The sequence below is a fragment of the Lissotriton helveticus genome, chromosome 9 (genome assembly GCF_964261635.1).
Source record: "Lissotriton helveticus chromosome 9, aLisHel1.1, whole genome shotgun sequence".
In the NCBI taxonomy this organism is placed as follows: domain Eukaryota; kingdom Metazoa; phylum Chordata; class Amphibia; order Caudata; family Salamandridae; genus Lissotriton; species Lissotriton helveticus.
The window spans coordinates 869925798-869950068 of NC_136070.1; the positions used below are offsets into that span (position 1 = coordinate 869925798).

General features: G+C 44.7%; 1 protein-coding gene across 1 annotated transcript in view; it reads left to right on the plus strand.

Moving 5' to 3' along the window:
- The window catches only part of LOC144781934 (WD repeat-containing protein 62-like), a 636677-nt gene that overhangs the window by 462486 nt on the left and 149920 nt on the right, over positions 1–24271 (plus strand). Inside the window, exon 25 of the mRNA XM_078661021.1 lies at positions 16787–16939. Coding sequence (XP_078517147.1) covers positions 16787–16939 — 153 coding nt within the window. The remainder of the gene's footprint in view (positions 1–16786; positions 16940–24271) is intronic.

The following is a 24271-nucleotide window of genomic DNA, read 5'->3' on the forward strand; positions in this document are numbered from 1 at the left end:
ATCTCCCTTTGAGGGCCCTAGTTTCATGGCACCAGTGTCCGTTTCTTGCATGGTACTACGTTCCTGGCGCGGAAAGCTATGTACAGAACGGACGTCAGCACGCGAGCGCGGCGTCTAAGTACTCAGACGACGTCATCCCGGCGATCACGACGCCGGCGACGGACGCGGAGCCGCAGACGACGTCTACCGGCGTGCAGGGGTACTGCTGATGAAAACTTTCCGGATTCAGTCTGATGCCTGGGGGTATTCTTAGGTAAGGAATCTAACACTAATGTTTCTACAGATATATTGTTACCGAAGGTAAGTAACTTGTGCTTCTGACCCTATTAATATTTGTAGAGGGATGAGGCAGGGGTGCCCGCTGTCACCCATGCACTTCTCCCTGGTGCTTGAGCCCCTGGCGTGTAAAATTAGGCAGTTTCATAAACAGGCAGTGTTGGGGTTCTGACAGCGTCAACTCGCCATATCTTGTATGCAGACAATATGCTATTGTATGTGCGAGAACCAGAGGTACATCTCGACACATTGCTTTGTAAATATGTGAAATTTGGTGGGTATTTGGTCCTTCACATCAACTGGGATAAATCAGTGATATTGCCGCTTACGACGGAGTGTGAATTGGAATTCCCACTGAAGTGGGCAACGGAAGCTGTTAAATATCTGGGGATTTGAGTACATAGGGATCCGGAGGTAGTGATACAGATGAACTATGAGTGGGCAATTGCGGTGTTAACGGATCAGGTGTTCCGGTCGATGCACCTACCACTTTCTCTTGCTGACCGTATCGCTGTAATCAAAATGTCCATCTTGCTTAGATACTTGTATCTGTTTACGAATATTCCAATAGTGCTGACTAAAGCCTTTTTTTAAACACTTCAGGCGTGTTTGATGATGCTGGTATGGGCAGGCAAGAATTTGCGATGTAGTTGGGAAACACTGACACTGCCTTTTGGGGGGGTGAGTTTGGGGCGCCGGACATGCGTCTATATGATCTCTGTGTGCAGGAACATTCTGCTCATTATTGGCCCTACCCGCAAAAATTCTTTACCATATCTGGCTGTAGAATTGGATGATGTCAACCCCTTACCGCTATCGGCGGCAGTGCTTTGCGAGCGACCTCTAAACTCCAGGATGGTTATTAATATGGTAACCTCTACAAATAGGGCATGGAATGAATTGCGAGTGAGAGCATGGCGGGATTATCTGTATGCGCCGGCGATGTTGCTAGAGGGGCATACTGGCATCTCTGTCGCTTAAGAGCGGGTGCCACTGGCCTCTTTAAAGAAAGCTGTAGTTGCCACACTAGGTGATTTATTTCCGAATGGGCGATTTGTAACTCTGGTTGCCATGGGCATCCGCAGGTAGGGCAAGGAGGGGTGCTTGCGCCCCCCCAGCCCCGGATCGCAAGTCCATCTGGTGGGCAGTGCCCCTCTCTTGGCCATGCTGCCATGGGCTGAAAGGGTAATATGACCCCTGGATTCCTTTCAGCTGCGGCAGATTGAGCAGGGCTTGTTTTGTGGCCGTGATAAGCTTTCTTTGCTGGCAACTCTCTCATCCTAGTCGCTGCATCTGCATGATAATTGCAGATGCTTGAACTGGCCTTAGGTGTGAAGTGAGCCCTGCCCCTGCATGAATGAAAGATAGAGCATCCTGCAGGGCTCACAACAAAAAAAACGAGTGACCTTAGTGTCACAATTGGCGCTGCTCAGTTTCAATGAAGGGAAAAGGAGAAGAGCAGAAATGGAGAGAGAGGCTATTCTATTCTTTTTTTTGTAAATGTTTTCTTGTTTTTTTTTCCAAACAAGCATGTGCATCCAAAAGAATCATAAATAGAGTTATAAATAAATAATGACATCAGTTGAGTATAAGCACTTGGAGTTTTTTTATTTTGATTTATTTACATAAAAAAGGAATAATGAAAAATTGGGTTGTAAAAAAATAGTGGAGATGATAACATTGAGTTGGTAGGAGGTAAGGAGGGGTGACCCCCACATCCATTCTTATCACCCTGAGAGGAGTGCAACAAACCCTCCAAGATGCACCCAAGTTCTAACCCCTCAAGCCACTCCCATTACTTGGAAAAGGTTGCGCTATTCCCTGGCATCATGTTTGTTCATATCTGAAATATTGAATTCCCGTGTTCCTGAGTACATCTAAGGAGGTCTGGTGTCCACTTTTGCTTTAAATAGAAGTATCGAGTGAGAGGCACATCTAAAAGGGGCTAGACAAACAAAAGAAGGTACTAGGTGGGGAAGATGACAGAGCAGCAGAGGTGAGATCTGAACATAAGGGGCAAAACGACTATACACAACAAAACGCTTAAGGAAAGGGAGATGGGGAAGAGTCTTGGTTATGTAAAATGAAAAGCATGCAAAAGAGAAATGTAACAGGCTTGGGGAGAGTGGGAGGATGGAAGGGGAGAGAGGGAGGATGGAAGGGGAGAGAATGCTGTAAATAAAACGAGTAGTGGCGTAACCCAAAATGATGGGGTCCCTCACCGCAGAATCTGATAATGGGCCCCTGAATCTCCCTCATCTCACAGATATCCATTGGCCCTGGGCTGAATGGGAGCCCTGTGATGGGCTGGGGCCTCATGAAGTGCTGTGGGCCCATCTGTGCTGCAGGGGCATGTATTGCATCCTGGCACTAGAGGTGAAGCAAGGTGAGAGGCCGGGGAAAAGAGTGGTAAATAGCAGCGCATGTAGGGCAGAGGTTGAAGCTTAGGGGACAGAAACTATGAATTGAGGGTAGAGGTGAGAGGAAATAAAACATGAAGAGTTGAGCAGAAAAGGGAGAGGTGGACATAAAGGGGGCAGAACCAGTGAACAAAGTTGAGGTTGGAGAGAAATATGAAAGGTGAAAGGACGTGCTTGGATAGGAGAGGTAAATATAAGAGAAGCGGAGCCATCAGGAGAACTTAAGTGTCATGGAGAGGGTATGGTGAGTGTTGGGTGTAAGAGGGCAGGACAACCAAGAGCAGGCAAGAGGCAGGGGGAGAGAGGCAGGGGAGAGGTAGAATATAGAGAGGTAGAACCAGTGAGAGAACGTTGGAGGCTGTGACGAGATGAGAGGTGAAAGGTTCAGTAGGTAGGTAAGAGGTGAGTGTAATAGAGGCAGAATTAGTGAGAAAGGAAAGAGACAGTAGTAGAGATAAAGTGAAGTGTTGAGCATGGAAGGGAGATGAGGATATAAGAGAGGAAGAAACAGTGAGACAAGGTCCGAGGAAGGGGGGTATAAGAGAAGAGGTGGGTGTAAAGGGGGCAGACCAGCAAAAAACACTAGGAGGCTGGAGGAAGAAATGAGAAGTGAATGGCAGTACATGCATGGGACATGTAGATGTAAGAGAGGCGGAACAATCAAGAAACCTTACACAGAGAAGAGAGAGAAAATGGTGAGAGGTGGATGCAGAAGGCCAGAATCAGTGAGAAAGGTAATAGGCAGAGGGAGAGACGAGGCATACAGCATGGAGGAGAAAGGTGGATATAAGAGGGACATAATGAGAAAGAGAAGCAGCAAAGTTGGGATAGCAGAGAGTTTGATGTTAAAGGGCAGAATACACAAAATAAGGTTTGAGGAAGAGACGAGAATAAGAGTAGAGGATGAATGGAAATAGGTGGAGTAAGTGGCAAAATCAGTGAGAAACTAATAGAGTGTTCAAGAGGATGAAAATGTAGAGAAGATGTAAATGGGGCAGAGCCAGTGAAAAAAAGTTATAAGGCTGGGGGAGAGATGAGCAGCGAAGGTAGTGCATGGATAGGAGTCTTCGCTATAAGAGAGACATAACCAGCAAGAGCACATAGGCAGAGTGGCAAGAGAGAGAAGTGGATGGAAGAGAGAATAACCACCAAGAGATATTAATAGGTTGGATGAAGAGGGAAAGACGAGGAGAAGGTGGATGTAAGATGTGCAGAACCAGCAAGAAAACCTAAAGGCTTGGTGAGGGATTAGAGATGAAGATTAGATCAGAGAGGTAGAGTTTGATGTAAGAAGGGCAGAATCAGCAAGAGGAGAGGGATGGCGGAAGGGGAGAGGTGTATGTAATGGGGCAGGAACAGCAAGATAAGATATAAAAGGAAAGGGGAGAAGGAAAAGGCATAGCTGTATTTAGGGTGGCATAACCAACAGAGAAGATAAAGACTGGGTGGAGAGTTGAGAGGTGAAGAGTAGGGCAGGGAAGAGAGATGTGAATCTAAGAGGGGCAGAAACCGCAAGCAAATATGAGAGGAAAGGTGGGAAGATGAGATGTAAAGAGTAGAGCATGGAGGTATTAGGGCCACGAGCAATGTAAGAGTGGCAGAACTAGAGAGAAAAAAATATATTAGTTTATAAAATGTGTACTGTAGCTTTATGTTCATGAATGTGGTCTTTTAAAACCATACTCCATATGTTTTGTAAGGATTTAAGCAATGGACATTGACTTTCTTGCTTTTTGGAGTTGGTTTACACCTTTTAGATACAAAATGTTGATTAAATTAGGAGTCAGGTTACAGCATGCTTTGCTTATTTTTGGTATCCTCAAAGTGTCGGTATGTCAAATCGTTTATTTTATTGGGGAAGATGCAGATTTTTGTTAAAGTACATCTCGGGCTGTGTCTAATATTGGTTCATAGAGGAATGCTATGCTATGTATTAGGGGTAAAGGGTTCAATTGGTTATGCACAACTTGAGAGGAGGCGCAATGTGTGTTTGTGATGCAACTCCGCCTAGAAGTTGGTTTAGTACCTGTGGTAAGTATGAAGTGAGCTAGCCCCCATTTCATGAACAGAAATAGGATTGTTGTTTTGCATTGGGGGGAGGGGGCAGGGGGGAGGCGGACAGTATAGAATGACTTAATTGACAGCTCGTTGTGGTGGCATATTTGTGGGGTTTCGCTCTTTTCTTTGTGTGCTTTGGGGGTTATTTCTGAGGAGGGCCTCTTCAGGGAGTTGCAGCTAAAGCCACTTGTGTGGGCTATGTCTCTGGGAGTACTGTGCTGGTACCCCATGCCGCAGCAATGTTATATTACCTTTTTGGCGGGGTCGATATTAATGTTGTTTGGAAGAAATAAGTATTGGTATGAGGCTCACCCTTTATGTGGGTCTTTGTTTGGTGAACTGCAGAGCTTTGGTGACATTGTGGTGGTTGGGCACTGTCTGCATATATAAAAAAAATTGCGGACGCCCATGCTGGTTGCCCTTACGGCAAACAAACAATATACGGCTATGCTGGGCTTCGTGTATGTCAAATTCAGGGCTGCAGTCTATGCGCTTTTCCCAGAGTAGCCGATTGAGGCACAATCACTGAGGGCACTGCAGGTGCTCCTTTCCACAAAAGACAGGAAAGACTTGATAACCTGATTATACACTGCCTCTCTTATGAAGAATCCGATGGTCACGTCGGATATGTTTGAAAAATGGAATGCTATCTTGAACGAACCAATGATATGGGACGACTAGGTTGAATGCTGTATGTGGACAGGGTGCCTTACGGCGAACTGTAATTTGAGGATAATACATTTTAAGTATTTGCAGCAAATATACTATAGGCCAGCACAATTGCATCAGTATGGATTGCGAGAGGACTCTTGCTGTGGGCGCTACGGCATGAAGAATGCTGATTTTCTGCACTTGGCTTAGGGATGTAGGCATGTGTATGCACATTGGGGTAAAGTTGCGCAACTCATATCACAGAGAACTATGGAAAAGGTGGTGTGCATGCCACAGGTGCGTTTACTGGGCCTGCTGAAAACAATTAAACCTAGTTTTCGCAAATTAATTGCTATCGCATGGTTACTGCCAAAGCGACTGGTGGCCAAACACTGGGGGGGGGTGCCAACGGTGAAGATGTGGTTTAAGGATCTAGTGTATTGTAAAGAGCAGTTAGATACATATGCTGAGGAGTTACCTATGGCATCGAGGCCCAAAAATATCTGGAGTCTGTAACAAACTATCTTATGGGGAATCCTGATGTTCTTGTATGATTTAGAATGATATGCACTGCAAGTTGTTAAACAAGTTGTATTGTTTTGAGATGTGATCGCACTGAATATGTATTCATGTATCTCGGCTTTATTGATAACTGCATGGATGAAATTCAAGAGAAAAAAAAGTTTGTACATGGATACATAATTGCCTTTATGGCTATATACTATTTACTCAGACCTATACGCATGTAAGGAGCTGAGCCGTTTTGATCTGGCATGATACATTTTTATTCCTACCAAATCCATTTTTGTTTCATTTAAAAACCAAAAGAGAGATGGGGAGAAAAGAACAAGCATTTGCAATGCAATAGGTCTCGCATTAGGAAAGTTTGAGCTATTGGTATTGTAAATGACACATTTTTTATTTGTTTTGTTTTTGAAAATAGCAAAATGAATAGCTTTTGTCATTTACAATGCCAATAGTTTTAACTTTCGCAAATGTGACACCTATAGCATTTGTAATGCAATATGTGTTGTATTTACTTGACTTACATGTATTGATATTACAAATAACAATGGCTTTACCTTTTTTTTCAATAATTAATACTTAAAAGTTATTGTAATTTATAATGGCAATAGCTTAAAGTTTTGTAAATAACTTTTGTGAAGATTATGTTCAGTGTATTTTATTGTGATGAAAATCCAAGAACAGAAGTGAAATATTAACATCTTTTTGTTACATTTGTAATAAAGCTTGAAACATTGAGAGAACATATTTGAACCAGATGTTGTTGAATGGTTGCACAGATTGATGCTGTGGTGGCGCTGAGTGATGTTGTGATGGCGAACGAGTGATGCTGTGGCGTTAAGTGATGCTGTGGTAGCACATAGTGATGTTGTGGTGCCCCTGAGTGATGCTGTGGTGGTGCGGAGGGATGATGTATGCTATGCTATGTTTTGTTTTGCTATCCTATGTTTTGTTTTGTTATGATATGCTATGTTTTGCTATCCTATGCTTTGATTTGTTATGTTATGCTTTGCTTTGCTGTGTTTTGTTATGCTATGCTATGTTTTGTTATGCTATGCTATGTTTTGTTATGCTATGCTATGTTTTGCTATGCTATGTTTTGCTATGCTATGTTTTGTTTTGCTATCCTATGCTTTGTTTTGTTATGCTATGCTGTGTTTAGTTTTGCTATCCCATGCTTTGTTTTGTTATGCTATGCTATGTTTTGTTGTGTTTGGTTATGCTATGTTTTGTTATGCTATGCTTTGTAATGCTATGCTTTGTTATGCTATGCTTTGTTATGCTATGCTTTGTTATGCTATGCTTTGTTATGCTATGCTTTGTTATGCTATGTTTTGTTATGCTATGTTTTGTTATGCTATGTTTTGTTATGCTATGTTGTGTTTTGTTATGCTACGTTTTATTGTGTTTTGTTATGCTATGTTTTGCTATACACGCAGCAATACAACTACCTGGGCATTTGGTATCACGAATCAGGGCTACCTGGAGTACATCTAAGGAATATCCAAGGCAAAGGGAAAACAATCATCTACGCCCTTTGCAAATTACAATCTACCCCTCACACACCCTCACCCTCACACACCCTCACCCTCACACAAAAAATTAATTGTAGTGCGTACAAGAGACTGTTCCATCTCCCCGCGTGTACCAGAAACACCCTCGTACGTTTAGAATTTTCTGTGAACCAACAAAAGCTGGAAGAGGTGGCTGCCTTGAGCAAATACTACTACCTTACAACAGCAGCAAAGGAGAAGACACTGAAGGCAGTCTTAGAGAAACATCTTCTTGGAACCCGGGAACCCTTGGCGGCAAAGGATCTCCTTAACCTAGCCACGGAGAACTGGGGCTCCGAGCTAGCGAATTATGCCACCATAAAAAATGCAATCAAAAAACAAGTCTGCATCTGTTCCCGTGCATCGGATCTGGAGTCACTGGCAAAAAGAGGCTTCCACGAGTCCCTAAGCCTGCCACACACAGCGTGTAGTTCTAAATCTCACCTTACTCAGGCAGTAGGCCGCCCAGCCCTACACAAGATTTTAGCTTACAGACTACATCCCCTGCCCCTCAAAGAACTATACACCATCGAACGGGCAGGCCTCAAGATCAACGAATGCAGGCTTTGCAAATATAAACAGGAGTCCCTGTCCCACCTCCTATTTTGCTGCCCGGCCCTGCGTATAGCTCACAGCCTTTATCTTAGACCCATTATATTACAGCTGGGGACACGCACCGCAAATGAGGCGGTTCACCGACTATACACACTAAACTCGGTAAAACAGATGGCCACATTTGGGAAATTCATCCACGAGACTCGCACTAAGCTGCTGGCCATCCCGAGTTAAAAAATGACCCGAGACTCAGCTGAGGCATGCTGGCCTGTAGGACTTTGAACACTATTTTCTACTAGCCCACAAGTACTCAGATTTTAATCATATAGACTTGCCTTAAAGAAGATGCCCTCTTTTAACTTTTGTAACTTTTGTAATTTTGCACTTGGTTTTAATGTCATGGTTTTGAGTAACCAAACAATAAATTTATTCATTCATTCATTCATTCTATGCTTTGCAATGCTATGTTTTGTTATGTATGCTATGTTTTGTTGTGTTTTGTTATGCTATGTTTTGCTGTTTTGTTATGCTATGTTTTGTTATGCTATGTTTTGTTATGCTATGCTTTGTTCTGCTATATTTTGTTGTGTTTTGTTATGCTATGTTTTGCTATGCTTTGTTATGTTATGCTTTGTTTTGTTATGCTATATTTTGTTATGCTATGCTGTGTTTTGTTATGCTATGCTTTGTTGTGTTTTGCTATGCTATGTTTTGTTTTGTTATGCTAGGTTATGTTTTGCTATCCTATCCTATGCTTTGTTTTGTTATGCTATGCTATGTTTTGTTATGCTATGCTGGTGAGGGCGTGTGAGTGTGTGTGAGGGTGAGGGTGTGTGAGGGTGAGGGGGTGTGAGCGAGGGGGTGTGAGGGTGAGGGGGGGTGAGAGTGTGAGGGTTAGGGGGTGAGGGTGTGGGGGTGAGTGAGGGGGTGGTGAGGGTGAGTTAGGGTGTGAGAGGGTGTGAGGGTGAGTGAGGGTGTGAGAGGGTGTGAGGGGGTGTGAGGGTGAGTGAGGGTGTGTGAGGGTGTGCGAGGGTGGGTGAGGGTGTGTGAGGGTGAGGGTGTGTGAGGGTGAGGGGGGGTGAGGGCGAGGGGGTGTGGGGGTCTGTGAGGGTGAGGGGGTGTAAGGTGAGGTGGTGTGAGGGGGGTGAGGGTGTGTGAGGGTGAGTGGGTGTGAGGGGGTGTGTGAGGGTGAGGGGTGCAAGGCTGTGTGAGGGTGAGGGGGTCTGAGGGGGTGTGAGGGGGAGGGTGTGGGGTTGTGAGGGTGTGGGGTTGTGAGGGGGTGTGAGGGTGAGGGTGAGGGGGTGTGAGGCTGTGTGAGGGTGAGGGTGACGAGGGGGTGAGAGGGTGTGTGATGGGGTGTATTAGGGTGTGAGGGTGAGGGGGTGTGAGGGTGAGAGGGTGTGTGAGGGTGAGAGGGTGTGTGAGGGTGAGAGGGTGTGTGAGGGTGAGAGGGTGTGTGAGGATGAGAGCATGAGAGAGGGTGTGAGGGTGAGAGGGTGTGTGCGGGTGAGGGGGTCTGAAGGTGAGGGGTGTGAGGGTGAGGGGTGTGAGGGTGAGGGGTGTGAGGGTGAGGGGGTGTGAGAGTGAGGGGGTGTGAGGGTGTGTGTGAGGGTGAGGGGGTGTGAGGGTGAGTGGGTGTGTGAGGGAGAGGGGGTGTGAGGGTGAGAGTGGGTGAGAGGGTGTGAGGGAGAGGGGGTGGGTGAGTGAGGATGGGGGGGTGAGGGTGTGTGAGGGTGAGAGGGTGTGAGGTTGAGAGGGGGTGTGAGGGTGAGGGTGTCTGAGGATGAGGGGGTTTGAGGGTGAGGGGGTGTGAGGAGGTGTGTGAGGAGGTGTGAGGGTGAGGGTGTGTGGGGGAGAGGGTGTGTGTGGGGGTGAGGGTGTGTGTGGGGGTGAGGGTGTGTGGGGGAGAGGGTGTGTGAGGGTGAGGAGGTGTGAGGGTGAGGGTCCGAAGTAAATGGTGGCAGGGCAGACATCATAAGACAGAGAGAAGAGACTGCGTCGGTCAGTTTCAGAATCAGGAGGGGCAGAGTCAGCACAGTCTGCGAGGGATCAACGTGTCTAGAGGCAAAGCATAGCGGATGTAGCATTGCAGCTAGCAAGTCGAGTGTTTCCAAGCTGAGTGTCCCTAGAGAGATGGCAACACAGCTGCAGCATTTGAGGAGTAAGGCTACTGTAAACAAGCACGGTAGGCTTTCACTTTCGTCAAGAAAAAAAACCGAGAAAGGTGCAGAGAACGCCGAACAAAACACGGCTTCCACGCGAAATGGATGCAAAAAAAAAACAAGCTCTCTGCATTGCTGTGGCGGGCGGGAGCACGTGCCTTTGAAGTCTGATGCCAAGGCTCAGACAAATGGTGGTGTGCAATGTGCACGTGGGTGGGAGGGGCGGGGGAGTGGCAGCCTTTGAAGTCTGATGCCGAGGTACAGACAAATGGTGGTGTGTGATGTGGCTGGCTCTGTGCATGCGCATAGCTCACATAAACTGTACGCAATCCGCAGGTTAGGTAGACTTTTCTTTTCCGCTTACTATAATCTATAATAGGCGAGACCTAAAAAAGGAAGAGAGCGTTTTCTCCACAGATGGACTACTTGTTCTTCATTTGGTGTATGCTCTGTTTCTTTAGGCCTTGACCTGGATGGTAATTCACCTCGGGTTTAGATGAATTGGTTCTGGTAAGGACAGTTTCCCTCATGTGCTTTTATTTTCATTTCCAAGTTTGTGTCCTTGGGGGTTTGCATTCTAAATTCATACTGTTGTCAGATGTTTTTGTTTAGGGTTTCATCCTACTCCCCTTCAGGCTTGGTTTCCCTTGCCTGGATTATCTGTTTCTCTTTATCAGTCCTTGGACTTTACTTCCACACCTTGCAATGGAAGAGTTAATTCTTCTTGTTGTTGTTGGAAGGATTCCATCACAATTTTTTCTTACTGTCTTAGAGATTGATAATCCCATAACATTAGTTTGCCTTTTGGCTCCTCTAGTCCAAAAGTTCCCTTATCCCGAGATAGATGCCATCCTCTGTTTAGCTGAGTCTCGTGAATCAGTAGTCTAAAGGGTACATTCCAGGACCTCGTGGTCATACATTGAAATCCCGGCTGATCTACACAGCCTTTCATCCATTTGGATCAATACTATAAGTGTCATTGAGCTGGGTAACATGGACATCTGTAATTCAGCTCCAAAAGGCCTACGAGTGAAAGTGTGCTACACAAAATACATGTTATAATGTTTTATATTGTCGTTATTTATTCACATTTTTTCGTGGTCCTTGCCACGCTTTTCATAAAAGAGTCAGGTCGCTTTTTTATCTACTGCCAAGTGGGACTGGTCCGTCTTTACTCTGGGCCAGCTGGTTTTCTTGGGAACTGTTGTAGGGCTGGTTCACAGACCCTCTGAGGGTGTATGGCTATGGTATCTAATTCACAAGTTAAGGAATCGGCGGTTAGATGTCTCTATCAGATGAACAAGTTACTTACCTTTAGTAACAATGTATCTGGTAAAGACATAGTCTAGCCGCAGATTCCTTAACGCCCACCCATTCTCCCCACAGTGCGAACGGCCTATGAGGTAATGGTATTACCCCCTTTTCAGTACTGGGTTTCTACACCCATGTTCTCTGTCTCTCGTACTGGTGTAATTGTACAAACATCTTGGTGTTGCTTTCTAGGTCTGGTCTCGGCGTTGCCATACCACTCATTTCCTTATGGTGAGTGACATAATGTGGAAGTGGTCCTCCCTTTCCACACGGTTTATACTCCAGTGATCTCTGCCATATGTTATGGTGGGACTCATCAGAGCTGCTGGTCTTGTCTCATAGGTCTTATATGGGTTTGCCATCACATCCGTAGTCAACGTCATCGCAGACCCTTGTGCCGCCCTCCGGCGCGCAGAGGTACTGCTGAGAAAAGGTTTTGGATGCAGTCTAACGCCTGGGGAGAATTCACATGTTAAGGAATCTGTAGCTAGATTATGCCTCTACCAGATTGTTACCTAAGGTAAAGTAACTTGTTCAACTGGTTATCAGTGGGGTGGACAGATCTGGCATACCAACTAGAACTCACATCCCTCGGGTTGTCCCGAGTCCTGGGGATGCTCTACGACTCCTCGATCCCCAACACCATCCCAAGAATGTCCCGGGTAGTCTTCATTGCATGCTGATGTGCGCTGCGTTAGATCCATTGGGACACTAAGTTTACGCTCCAAACCCCCTTATGGCGCGGCACCTGGTTGAGAGTGGTGGCCACACTGGAGAGTTTCGGGAAATGGGACCTAAACGGCATAACACAATTGGGCGATATTTGATCTGGCACCTATATACATACATTTTAAGAGTTACTGGACATGTATACTGTTAGAAATGGGATTTCTGGTTGGCTGAGGCTTGCGCCAAAGCCAGGCAGAAACCACCACTCTAGTCAGGGCAAGGGAGTTACACGCCAAAGATAACCCCTGCTCACCCCCTTGGTAGCTTGGCAAGAGCAGTCAGGCTTATCCCGGAGGCAATGTGTAAAGCATTTGCGCACGCACACAACAGCAACACCATCCAGGCACACCACAAAAGGAACTCCACACAAGGTTATATAAAAATAGCCTTTGTATTCTCAAAACACATCAGATAGTAATCACACAATATACATTGTGCCAACTGGCACGGGCAATATTCACAAGGGATTTTTTACACAGGACAGGTCGACGTGGGCCACCATTAAAGAATCAGCACTTAGCAGAAATTGGTCCAAATAAAAATAGATCATAAAGTACAACCAGTAGCCACTGGTAATCACTGTACTCCACCTTAACCTGTAACATAAACTACATTATTACATCCTGTGCCAACCTCACCAGCATAAACACATTATGCAATCTCCTCACTAGTCTAAACACATTAGACCCTACCTCCTAAGTATAACTCACTTTAGGGTGTAAATCACACAGTGAAGTATAATCTCACTAACACAAACCTAAATAGGAAAAACAACCTCATAAGGCTAAACCATATCTAGAGGTATCAAACAGAGTGCGTAAAACATACTAAGTGCATTACATTTCCTAGCACCACAATCACTTCAGCACATAAATCACATTAGGGCCTTGCGCCCTAAACCTCTACCCGTCCCCCTGGCCAACTGGCCATCCAAGAAGGTGCTCATATGCCCTGTGTCCAGAATGTCAATGCGCGCTGCCAATGCAGCGAAGTCCAATTGCGCCATCTGCGCAAACCTAAGCGTAGCAGCTGCCCACTATTTGCTGGGCAGCTGAGAACCATCGCAGGGGGCCTAAACGCTGCTGCTGCCACTAAGTGATGCACAGCTGTGGAAGGCCTGGCTCCTCTGTGCCATTTCTGTCCCTCTCAGGGACTCTCACCAGAATTGCGCCTAAACGGTGCAGCTGCCCACTACTTCCTGGGCAGCTATAGGAGGTAAACTGCAGCAGGGGGGGCTCTCAGAGCCCTTTTAACAAACTGTGCCAACCGTTGGAGCCCTCTAGGCTCTAGACATCATGTCCCCTGGAGAACACGTGCTCCTAGAACAACTCTGCGCCACTGTGGCAAAAGAACTTGCCCCCAAGCACTGTGGGGCTCACTAGCGCCCTTAACTAAACAACCACATGGCGGGACCTCACGGGGCCCCGTGATACTGGGCAATGTGTTGGAGCCATCTAGGCTGTAAAGACATGCGGTGCCCTCTGGCCCCCACAGGCCTTTTGAATAAACTTGCCCCCTCGGTGGAGCCATGTAGGCTCTAGCAATAACTTGCCCCAACACTGGAGCACGGAACATGGGGCCACGGGCCCATCTGGCCCTTTCAAACATGCCACCAGCGTTGTAGCGGCCGGCAACGGCGGGTTCGCTCATGCCAAAGAACCAGGATTCCGGCCTAACGGTGGAGCGGCCCGCTACGGTGGGACCGCTCAGCCCAACCCGCGTGCCTCGTGGGCACCCATCCTGCAAAAGGGGAATGGTCCCAGCCCCCACTCACCGGGGCTTTCTGGCGCTTCTCCCCACAGTCTCCTTCCTTCGGCAATGCAGCAGGCGGCGGGCCTGGGAGAACCCTCTGGACTCCGTTGGGGCTCTCCAGCCTCTGCCCGGTCCAGGACTTCAGCGGGGAGCCTTTTGAGGCTCCAGACGTCTCCCCAGGCTCCTGGGATCGGCACCTGGACACGTGGGGCTCTCCCTCAAGCATGGGAGCCCCGCCTGTCTCTCCTTCCAACTTCCGTGGATGCCGGGCTGGGCTTCCTCGCCAAGGCGGAAGTCCCGCCGAGCGTCAGGCGCCATATTGCCTGACTTCCTGTTTGGGGAAGGGCCGCGGCAGTGACTTCGGCGGCATAAACTGGGTGGCACCTGTATTTCAAATGGCATAATAAGCGGGGTAGGCTCCTGCTAGGCCGCACAAAAAGAAGACTAAAGCGGGGTAGGCTCCCGCCAGCTGAGGCACCACAATGCGGGGTGGGCACCCGCTCTCGGCAGTATTACAGGTCAATTCCTCGCCGTGGATTCCCTTTCCTCGTCCGGCAGCCCCACGCTGCCAAGCCCACGCATTCCTCCTTCCTTGGGGTGTTCAAAATACAGCGCTCCCTAGGGGCTCAGGCAAAGTAATAGAGCAGCAAAAGGTCCCCAAGGTCCTGGAGCATTTAAGGATAGAGCCAACAGCTCCCAACAAAGAAAAGTCCTCCAGGAATCCGGGGGCAGGGCAGGGCCCAGGTAGGCAAGCCTTCCCCTGGGCCCCAGCAGCTGCACGCCCCTGGTAGTTTCAAGTGCAAGACAAAAACATTTTACATCCGCTTTTTATACACACATTTCCTTTGTTTAACAGGGTGCAGGCAATGGGAGAACCAGCTACAACTGGTTATGGGGAACTCCTGAGCACTTTGTTTTGCTCAGCCCCTCTCTCCCTTTCACTGGCCAGGCTAGGGACATCAGACGCACCACAGGGGGTGGAGCCAGCATTGTGGAGGGAAGGCACAGCCCTATTCAGGTCCCAGGTGCAACTCCTCCCTTCCATCAACATGCAGATCTCCCTATTCACCACTGGGCAGACCCATCCTGGCTCCTGGAGCCAAGCACACCTGCCAGCCCCTGTCACTCACAAGCCAGACAGTCAATTCACATCACACTGCATACAGAAATGCCCACTTCTAAAAGTGTCACTTCTACACTAGACGCATTAAATCTGCGCACACCGTCGCGCAGCATTTAACCTCACGAGTTCGCACATACCAAACTCGCCCCTCCACTCATCAGGAACCACCATGGACACACATATCCCCATGTATTCCTATGGGAGGGCAGGCCACTCTCACCACACATACACAGAGAGCGCACGCACTTTACACTGGACCACAGTGAAAAATTGCGCAGAGGCCTAAAATCACCAACACCAGGTTACAGAAACAGGCTAGGAAAATGCAAAAAGTTTTTGGGTGAACCTGCCAAAAGGGCCCAGTCCAACATATACCATTAACTCCAACCAATTTTATAAATACTTACAATTACGAAATGCACTCGCCACGCATGTCCCCACCAACACCTCCATCCCAGAGTTCAGCTCCTGGAAGCTAAAGTCCTGATGGGTCCACTTGGCAAAGGGGGCGTATCTCAGATCTGTCGCTCTATTATTACCGTTGAACCTGACACACTAGATTACCTTAGGACGGACGCGCTGGGAGTGATGGCTGGGCCCCTTAGAAGATGACGACTAGGGAGATGCCATCTAAATTGGGAATAATTCAAACGTACTATCTATATTGTGCCTACCTTACTCCAGACAGACTGCACCTAGCCGATTTCATTCCGATCACCGATTGCCCTTGCTGCGCAGAGGCCCAAGGGAACTTTTACTCATTACACAAGTGCTGGACTGATATACTAATTGGTCTCAGTGATGTTTTGGGATAGGAGGCCCTGCACACTCCTCTGGTCCTCCTTTTCGTGGTGTTCGAAGGCTCTGGGGGTTCTCGAGCAGACAGAGCATTCCTAGGTACAACTACTATGGTAGAAAAAAGATATATAGAGGCCAAGTGAAAAAGCTTCACACCTCCTACCCCGTCACAGTGGTGCAAAGGCCTAGACTGGTGTGTGATGCAAGAGACCCCTATATATGAGGCATGGGGTTGCCCGGCCAAATATGAACGAATATGGGGTAAATGGCTGAGTCATGTGGGTTGGTTGGAGCGACACAGTGCCTCTTATATTTTCCTACTACCTCCTTTCACTTGTAAATCTCTCCGATTTAATACTGATTCTGCTTGCCTGTCACATACAATGTATGAATTGTATATATTATATTATATTCTGAGGGGTTGTGATACTGTTAATAAACTCAGTAAAGTTGGTTATCAAAACAAAGCTCCAAAAAGAACTATACATCAGATAAAATAGTACCTGCGACCAGCAAACCCCTGCTGAGTGTTCTGTTGTAATGTAATGGGTGTAGTGATTTGAAAGTAACAATTATATACTTCAATATGTATTTCAAAGAAGTGTGTACTATTTATTTTGTTCTTAACAGAATTAATTCATCTTTCATGTACAAAGCTCTGAACATTTGACAGTAAATATATGTATACTATGGAATTATAGTGAGTGTTTGTTAAGCAATAATTTCTATATTATGTCCAACTGAGCATTTTCTAATCCCTAATATGTTAGTGTCACATTATTGATGTATGACATTTCTAATGTTGCTTGCGCCATCCACGCTTTTTGTCATGTAAACAAAAATACTAAAATGGAACCCACATTTGTTTTGCAGATGAGGATTCATTAGGCTCAGACTATAGTTCTGAGCTGGGTGTAACAAATCTGGACGAGAAATCTGAACACACTGGGTCGCTTCCTCAAACACCCGAAGATGAAAAATTCTTCAAGCACAATTTTGAGACATTATCTGATTATCTTAGTGAAGGTAATTTTGTGTTTCTGTTTAGATAAATATATAGGAAGGAATAACTGTATTAATTATATAGCTCTAACACGTATTCAGATGCTCTTTCAGACCAAAATGGAATGCACACACCAGACAGACTAGATCAGCAGAAGAGTTCAAGTATTAATATTTTCTTTAGGATTCCTACATTTTACAATTCCAACACAGATATAGAATCAATTGGGGCAAGTTGGACATAGTTTCAGATTTGTAAAATTAACTGGAATTGTTTTTGCTTCTTCTGTTTAATCGTAACTTAAGTCCTTTGATTGCTGCCTTAATTATTTTACAAAAGTTAGACCACATTAGACATGATATATCATGAACCAGTTCTGCCTACCCCTTAGCTCCTGGTGGATAGACTTGGGGAGCTGTTCATATTTGTATATACCTATCATGGTAACGTTCTTATTTTTGCAGTTCTAATTCATTTTCGTTGATCGCTTTGATTTTATGAAGAATCTTTATCTGAAAGCCCTGATTTTATATTTTTTTCTACAATTGATTTAAAGATAATTGGCACGAATATTTGTGGAAAAGATAGCGATTGAACATGCTTTACTTAAACTCGAATGATAAACTAATATGGGATGTAGAAAATCCCTTCCAGGTGAGTCTAACACACAACATATATAGAAGGATTTTCATGTGCTTTATTGATTCTATTGATTATGTGTGTGTCCGTGTGAGAGAGCGAGAGGACCAGGTTTGTTCAAAAATGTTGTGCTCATCTCTGTGTATGTATATGTATATATATATATGTGTATATATATATATATATATATGTGTATATATATATATATATATATATATATATTCACTGAAAAAACCATAGGTTATAGACCATATATAGTTAGGAATTAGCATTTACAAAACCTTGAAAATTCACTGAAAAAACCATAGGTTATAGACCATATATAGTTAGGAATTAGCATTTAGAAAACCTTATTTTACTCACACAAAACCATTGAAATTCCATATATAGTTAGTTGCACTAACTATATATCGCGCACCCGCAATCCACTGCTGATGATGTCACATATTACATCATTCATGACATGGTCAGTGACATCACTGATGACATCACTGATGACATCATCTAGTGTCTGTGTGTTTTTGTAAAGTTTAAATACGTTTTACATATTGAAGAATGACTGGATGGATGGAAGACTGAGTGTGTGTGTGGCTGGCTGGGAGGTGTGTGACGCTGTGCATATCAATGTGTACTTTTATCAGTGATTGTATAAGAGAGTAAGTATGTGTTAGTATATGTGTGAAAAGTATGGTGTTCTGTGTTTAACTATAGATGAGGAAATCGAAGTGTGATTGATTCTTCACAGGACTGACTAGGTGTATGAGTGCATATGATAGTGTTCTAATAATAACTGACTGTATGTATGAGTAATTGTATGGGTGAATGAGTGAATGTGTGTGTAGACGTACGAATCAGTGAGTGCGTATGTAGTAACTGGTATTGGTGTGTCATGATGTCATCAGTGATGTCATTTGAGATGTCATCAGTGATGTCATTTCAGATGTCATTAGTGATGTCATCAGTGATGTCACTGAAGTATGGTGTTCTGTGTTTAACTGTATAGATGAAGAAATGGAAGTGTGATTGATTCTTTAGAGGACTGACTTGGTGTGTGAGTAACTCCATGGATGAGTGGCAGTGTGTGACTGTCTGCATAGGTGTATGAGTGCATATGATAGTGTTGTAATAATGAGTGACTGTATGTATGAGTGATTGTATGGGTGAATGAGTGAATGTGTGTGTAGACGTAGGAATCAGTGAGTGCGTATGTAGTAACTGGTATTGGTGTGTCATGATGTCATCAGTGATGTCATTTGAGATGTCATCAGTGATGTCATCAGTGATGTCATTTGAGGTGTCATCAGTGATGTCATCAGTGATGTCACTGACCATGTCATGAATGATGTAATATGTGACATCATCAGCAGTGGATTGCGGGTGCGCGATATATAGTTAGTGCAACTAACTATATATGGAATTTCAATGGTTTTGTGTGAGTAAAATAAGGTTTTCTAAATGCTAATTCCTAACTATATATGGTCTATAACCTATGGTTTTTTCAGTGAATTTTCAAGGTTTTGTAAATGCTAATTCCTAACTATATATGGTCTATAACCTATGGTTTTTTCAGTGAATTTCATTGGTTTTTTAACAGCTAATATCTGTAGCTGTAAAATGTATTCTTCTTTAAATCCAAAAATATATTTTATATGTTTATTAATAATTTTTGTTTTAAATATTTTTTTTTCTTCGTTCCCGCTTCGCGAATCGGGAAGCTTCCCGTTAGCTGACCTTGATGCCGCGAAATAGACCGCGAGCCGGTAAACGTTTCTTTACCGCAACTGCCGCGTTAGAAAACAACATCGTGACGCCTCCCGTCCGCATGACGTTTCGCGTTGTCGCGTGATACGTCATATGACGTGCTACGTTAGCGAACTGGTACGCTTACCGAGTCGCAAAGCACAGGTTTCTGGAAGCAAACCTGGAGGCCCTGCAAAGCGCTTAACGTAAACACAGCAGGTCATGTGACTTGGTAATAACACTTTTCATTGGTTCATTTCGCTTTTGGTTTTCTAATGATGTAAGACTAGGTCATATAATCTAAAATGAACACTTTTCATTGGTTGAGAACTATTGTTTTTCCCAAATGATGAAAACCCCTCCTTCTTTCCTCACTCTGACTTTCATCTTTGTGAGAGAAAGACCCTTTGTTACCAGTGAGCAATGGCTTCTTTAGTAGCTTCAGCTGGTGCTTCCCCACCACCTCCACCACATCCAAGGAAGAGTGGACCACCTGCTCAAGTTATAATTCAGCAAGAAGAGGAAGAAGAAGAACAGGACGACGAGCACGAAGAGAGGCACTTTTTGCCTGAGGAGCCCAGGACGTCTCACCGGAAAGAAAACTTCATTTGGCAATTTTTTAAAATTCACAAAGGTCAGAAAAAAGTAAATGCAAGATACGTAACTTGCCTTATATGTCAAGATAGACTGTCCAGAGGGACCGACAAAAAATACAGTTTCGGAAACTACACAATGCATCGCCATATGACTAGGTGGCATCCTAACAACTACAGTGCTGCACAGTTTCGTAACGACCTAGATAATCTCCCTATTATGGCCAGAAGATCTGTTGTACCGGAAGTAACGGGACCAGAGGGCAGGGAGATGGTGCCAAATATTCAAACGAGATTTCATGAAGTAAAACACGTCTGCGTACATTGCAATGGATTCATTTGCTACGGAGAAAGAAGCATCACTCTGATCAACAGAGCTATTGACTATCATATGCAAGTTTGTACGAAACGCCCCAAATAATAAATACTTTTTTTTTGTTTTGTTGCTCCTGTTGAGCCCTTTACAATGAATCGTTTTCATTGCCCCCTGCAAGAAAAACCCAAAAAAAATAAAACTGTTCAGAAAAATTCAAAAAAAGTTTTCAGAAAAATAATAAAAAAAATATAAAACAACAAAAACAATAAAAAAAAAGTTCTTTTCAGAACTACCTCCCCGTTATTAAAAAATTGGTACAATATTTGGAACTGTGCCAACCTCTATTTCTCGTAGTTCGCTTCCCAGTTCGCTCGCCGGTACGCGAACCGGAAGTGAACCAAAAATGTAAAAAAAAAAAAAAACAGTAAGTATAAGGGAAGGAAACAGACACTTATGTTAAAAGAAAGACAGCTATAGGGGAGTAAACTAGAGATACTATTACCCGTAATCCACTGCTGATGATGTCACATATTACATCATTCATGACATGCTCAGTGACATCATCAGCAGAGGATTGCGGGTTTTTTGGCAACGTGCCTTATCCACGGTTTAATAACGCTGCCTTTTGCTTTATATAAGTTTTCAAATTGTATGAAATATATACCAATAGGTCGTTATGAACCTTTAGGTAGTGCTTTTCTTCATGAGGTCTGGTCGCTTCCATACACATACAGATGTTTCAAAGATGATCAAGAAGTTTATCTGAATGGAGAGGAATGCACTGAGACGCCAGATCATTCACTAATGTGTAGGCACATACAGTTACACGGTTCATGCAACAAACACCGACCAAATATGGCTTGCGTGTTGCAAGGCACGCCAGTTTCTGCTATCATCCCCACGTTCAAGTTGTTGGAAAATGGTAGTTATTTGATGCTCAATAATGAAGATTGTTCTGGGTTAATTAAAAGTATTCCTTTTATCGTAACAGTAAGTGAACGGGTTATTTGCTGCAGAAATGTTCTATTTCCTCCCACACATGAACATAGGGAGTTTTCAATCTGGCCACAAATACCAACCTTGGGAGCACATTTCAACGGCATGGCAAGAATAAGAGCTCTTTTGTCTCAGAGAGAGGTGGCCTTGAGTTCGGCCCGTGAAACTTTCGTGCTTCACATAGCGAACACCCGTACAGAGGTGCAGACCCTTTTAAATACTGATTCGCCTTTGCATTTCAGCGACATGGTTCGGACTATCTTTGACGCGTCCTCCACAAAGGCCCTGGCGCACTTTTTTAAAGTTGTTACCAGTGGTCTCGTGACTTCATTTGAGAAAATCTTTGGAGTCATCCCTGCTTTCTTTCATTCTATTTTTTCCACTCTGCTTCGTGAATTCCCATTTTTACTTGCATTACCAGCAGACGCTCTTGTGCTTTTTTACATTTTTAAATATGGATGTCCCTCCTGTGCAAGCTCCCGCCCTGCAGCTGCTGACACTGTTCCGCAATCGCATGCTAGAATATTATGGCACAATGCCGTTGGCGATATTAAGCACGGCATATGGATTATCTTTTCGATTCTCCTACTTCACCTGTGTCCAGCCTGTATTTCACTGCCTGACCTGTGATTTCGATTGGGCCATTGATTTGTGTCTCTGCAGACCGGTTTCTCCTGACGTCGACTTTAATCAGCTGATGACTCCTATCATTACTCCCGAGTTGGTTTGTCCTGGCGAAAGGATTATGGCTGTGGCATTGATGCATGGACTAATTGGTCCCTGGAATTTACTGGCGGCAACACAGTCTTTCTTGGAACAGAGCTTTCTTGAAAACCCACCGAGCTGTCCTCTGATGGTGATAGAGGATCCGGTGCTGGGAGAGCACGTATGTTCTTTTCCGCTTTTAAATTGGATGGCTGAACTCTTTTCGGATGAAGACGGTAACTTCCTATTGGAGGCTGTCGCAGCTTATTTTGCATACACAGTTATGTCATAGACCTTTTTCATGTTTGATATGCTGAGTACTAGCATTTCATTGACAATTCATTGACTTATTTGTCAAGTTTTTATTATTTAGCTTGCCTATTGGCTTAAGACTCGATAAAGTACTTGGCTGTTTTATTTTTCTTTAGCATTAAATTTTCCTAGTTTTTAATGTTTTACCTTGCGGACCGTCCACATATAAAGTTGCAATCTGCTCTCATGAGATGGCACTTCTATTATCTTATTCAGTTCGTTTCCGGATCATGGGGAGGTGTCATCTAGGTCCTGGATATCTTTACACCGTGTTAAGTTAGCATGGGCTCATTACCGGTTTAAACGCCATTTTTCCTTTTTTGCAACTTCTGCACACGACACTTAGTTGTTGCTTTAGCTTTCAACCTAGTAGTTCATCGTGGTTTACATGAGAATAATATGTTATTGCTCTACTATCTGCTTTGCTTGTTAAACTATATCTGTACAGCGAGTGCTGAAGTTTCAAGAACAACACGATACAGAATTGTTATGAGGTCTGATCTCCACGACTTCATACTCATAACATAAGTGCAGCTTCTGCCAATTCTGGGCATGAGGCGGGTTTTATATTGCTTTGCCGAACACACATACACAACAGTTGATGCGGTTCACATGAAGAGAGAGCTGGTGTATGCTGATGTGATTCCTTCAAATCTAAGACACTAAAGTATCGGCACGCCCTAAACCAACACAAAGAGACCTTCTTAGCAAATAATATATTATGTGTATTAGGGAGGGTGAGATATAAGCAGCCGCGGGCCGTGGAGGGAGTTACGGTGGGGCGGGGAGGGGGAGGGGCAGGGTGGAGCCCTCTCCACCCTGCCTCTCCCCTTCCCCGCCTCCCTGCCCCACCGTAACTCCCTCCACGGCCCGTGGCTGCTTATAAGTGTTGCTAACTCTTATTCATTTACAGCATGTTAACATACTGTCACCATTCGCTTTTTATGTACTAGTAACTATGCTGGTAATTTTGCTACTGATAATATGTGTACTTGTATTATCTAAGATACTACGCCTGAGAAGACGGCATTAGTAAATAAACATTTCAAATACACATGTGTTCTTCTTAACTCCATGTTCTGGTTTCTAAGAAATATATAACGACCGACTGTTCATGAGTTCCACGTATCCTGAGGTACTATAAGTTCATATTCTGGATTGTCTAAACATTGAGAGTTTGTTATATCCAATGTGACACTGTACCTAGCTTGCTAAGGGGTTTTTGATTACTAAGGTGAGTTTTGGGACACCCTAATTCGCCGAGGTTCCAATCCTCTGTCCACAGTTCTGTGTGAGAACAGAAACCCTGCGACAGGGGCACCCCCGACCCTTGCTGGAGCTTCATCACACTTGCGATACAACTCCAGCAATGCGCCACCTTTACGGCACAGATACATCACGCATCTGTGCTGTTTTTGCCCCATGATGCGCCGCATTGTAAATGCAGCACACCATAGGTGACGGAACAGCGGCACAGAATGACTAACACATCCCTGGTGATGCGCCAGTCATCATAAATCTATCCCTATGCTTCTTATCTTGTTAGAGATGAACCGCCATATGTATCATCAAAGTTTTTTGCATTTCCTAAATAGCGAACTTTAAGGAATAAATAGCGATTCTTTACCATTTCTAGTTTGCGATGAGCTATTTGCTAATTACAAATTACCCATTCATTTCCTTCATTTCCATAGGGCGGTTGGACTCACTTTTAGCTCGAACGGCTGAATGGATTTCCACGAAACTTGGCAAAATTGTAGGGACTGGTAGCCCGATGTGCCTTTGCTATGTCTCAAGATATATGCTCCAGTGGTTTCTACGAAAATTAACTTTGAAAAATATATATTGGGCTACATTGGCCTATATATATGTTGGAGCCCAAATGTAGCCCAATGTAGCCCAATGAAGCCCAATGAAGCCCAATGTAGCCCAAAGATGGCCGCCAGAGACAAAAAAAACAAATGGCAAATATCAGCCAGATGTAGCCCAACTATAGCCCAGTGACAGAATGACCAATCAGCTTCGCAAACCTCCGTTACGCGAAGCGGAGCGCT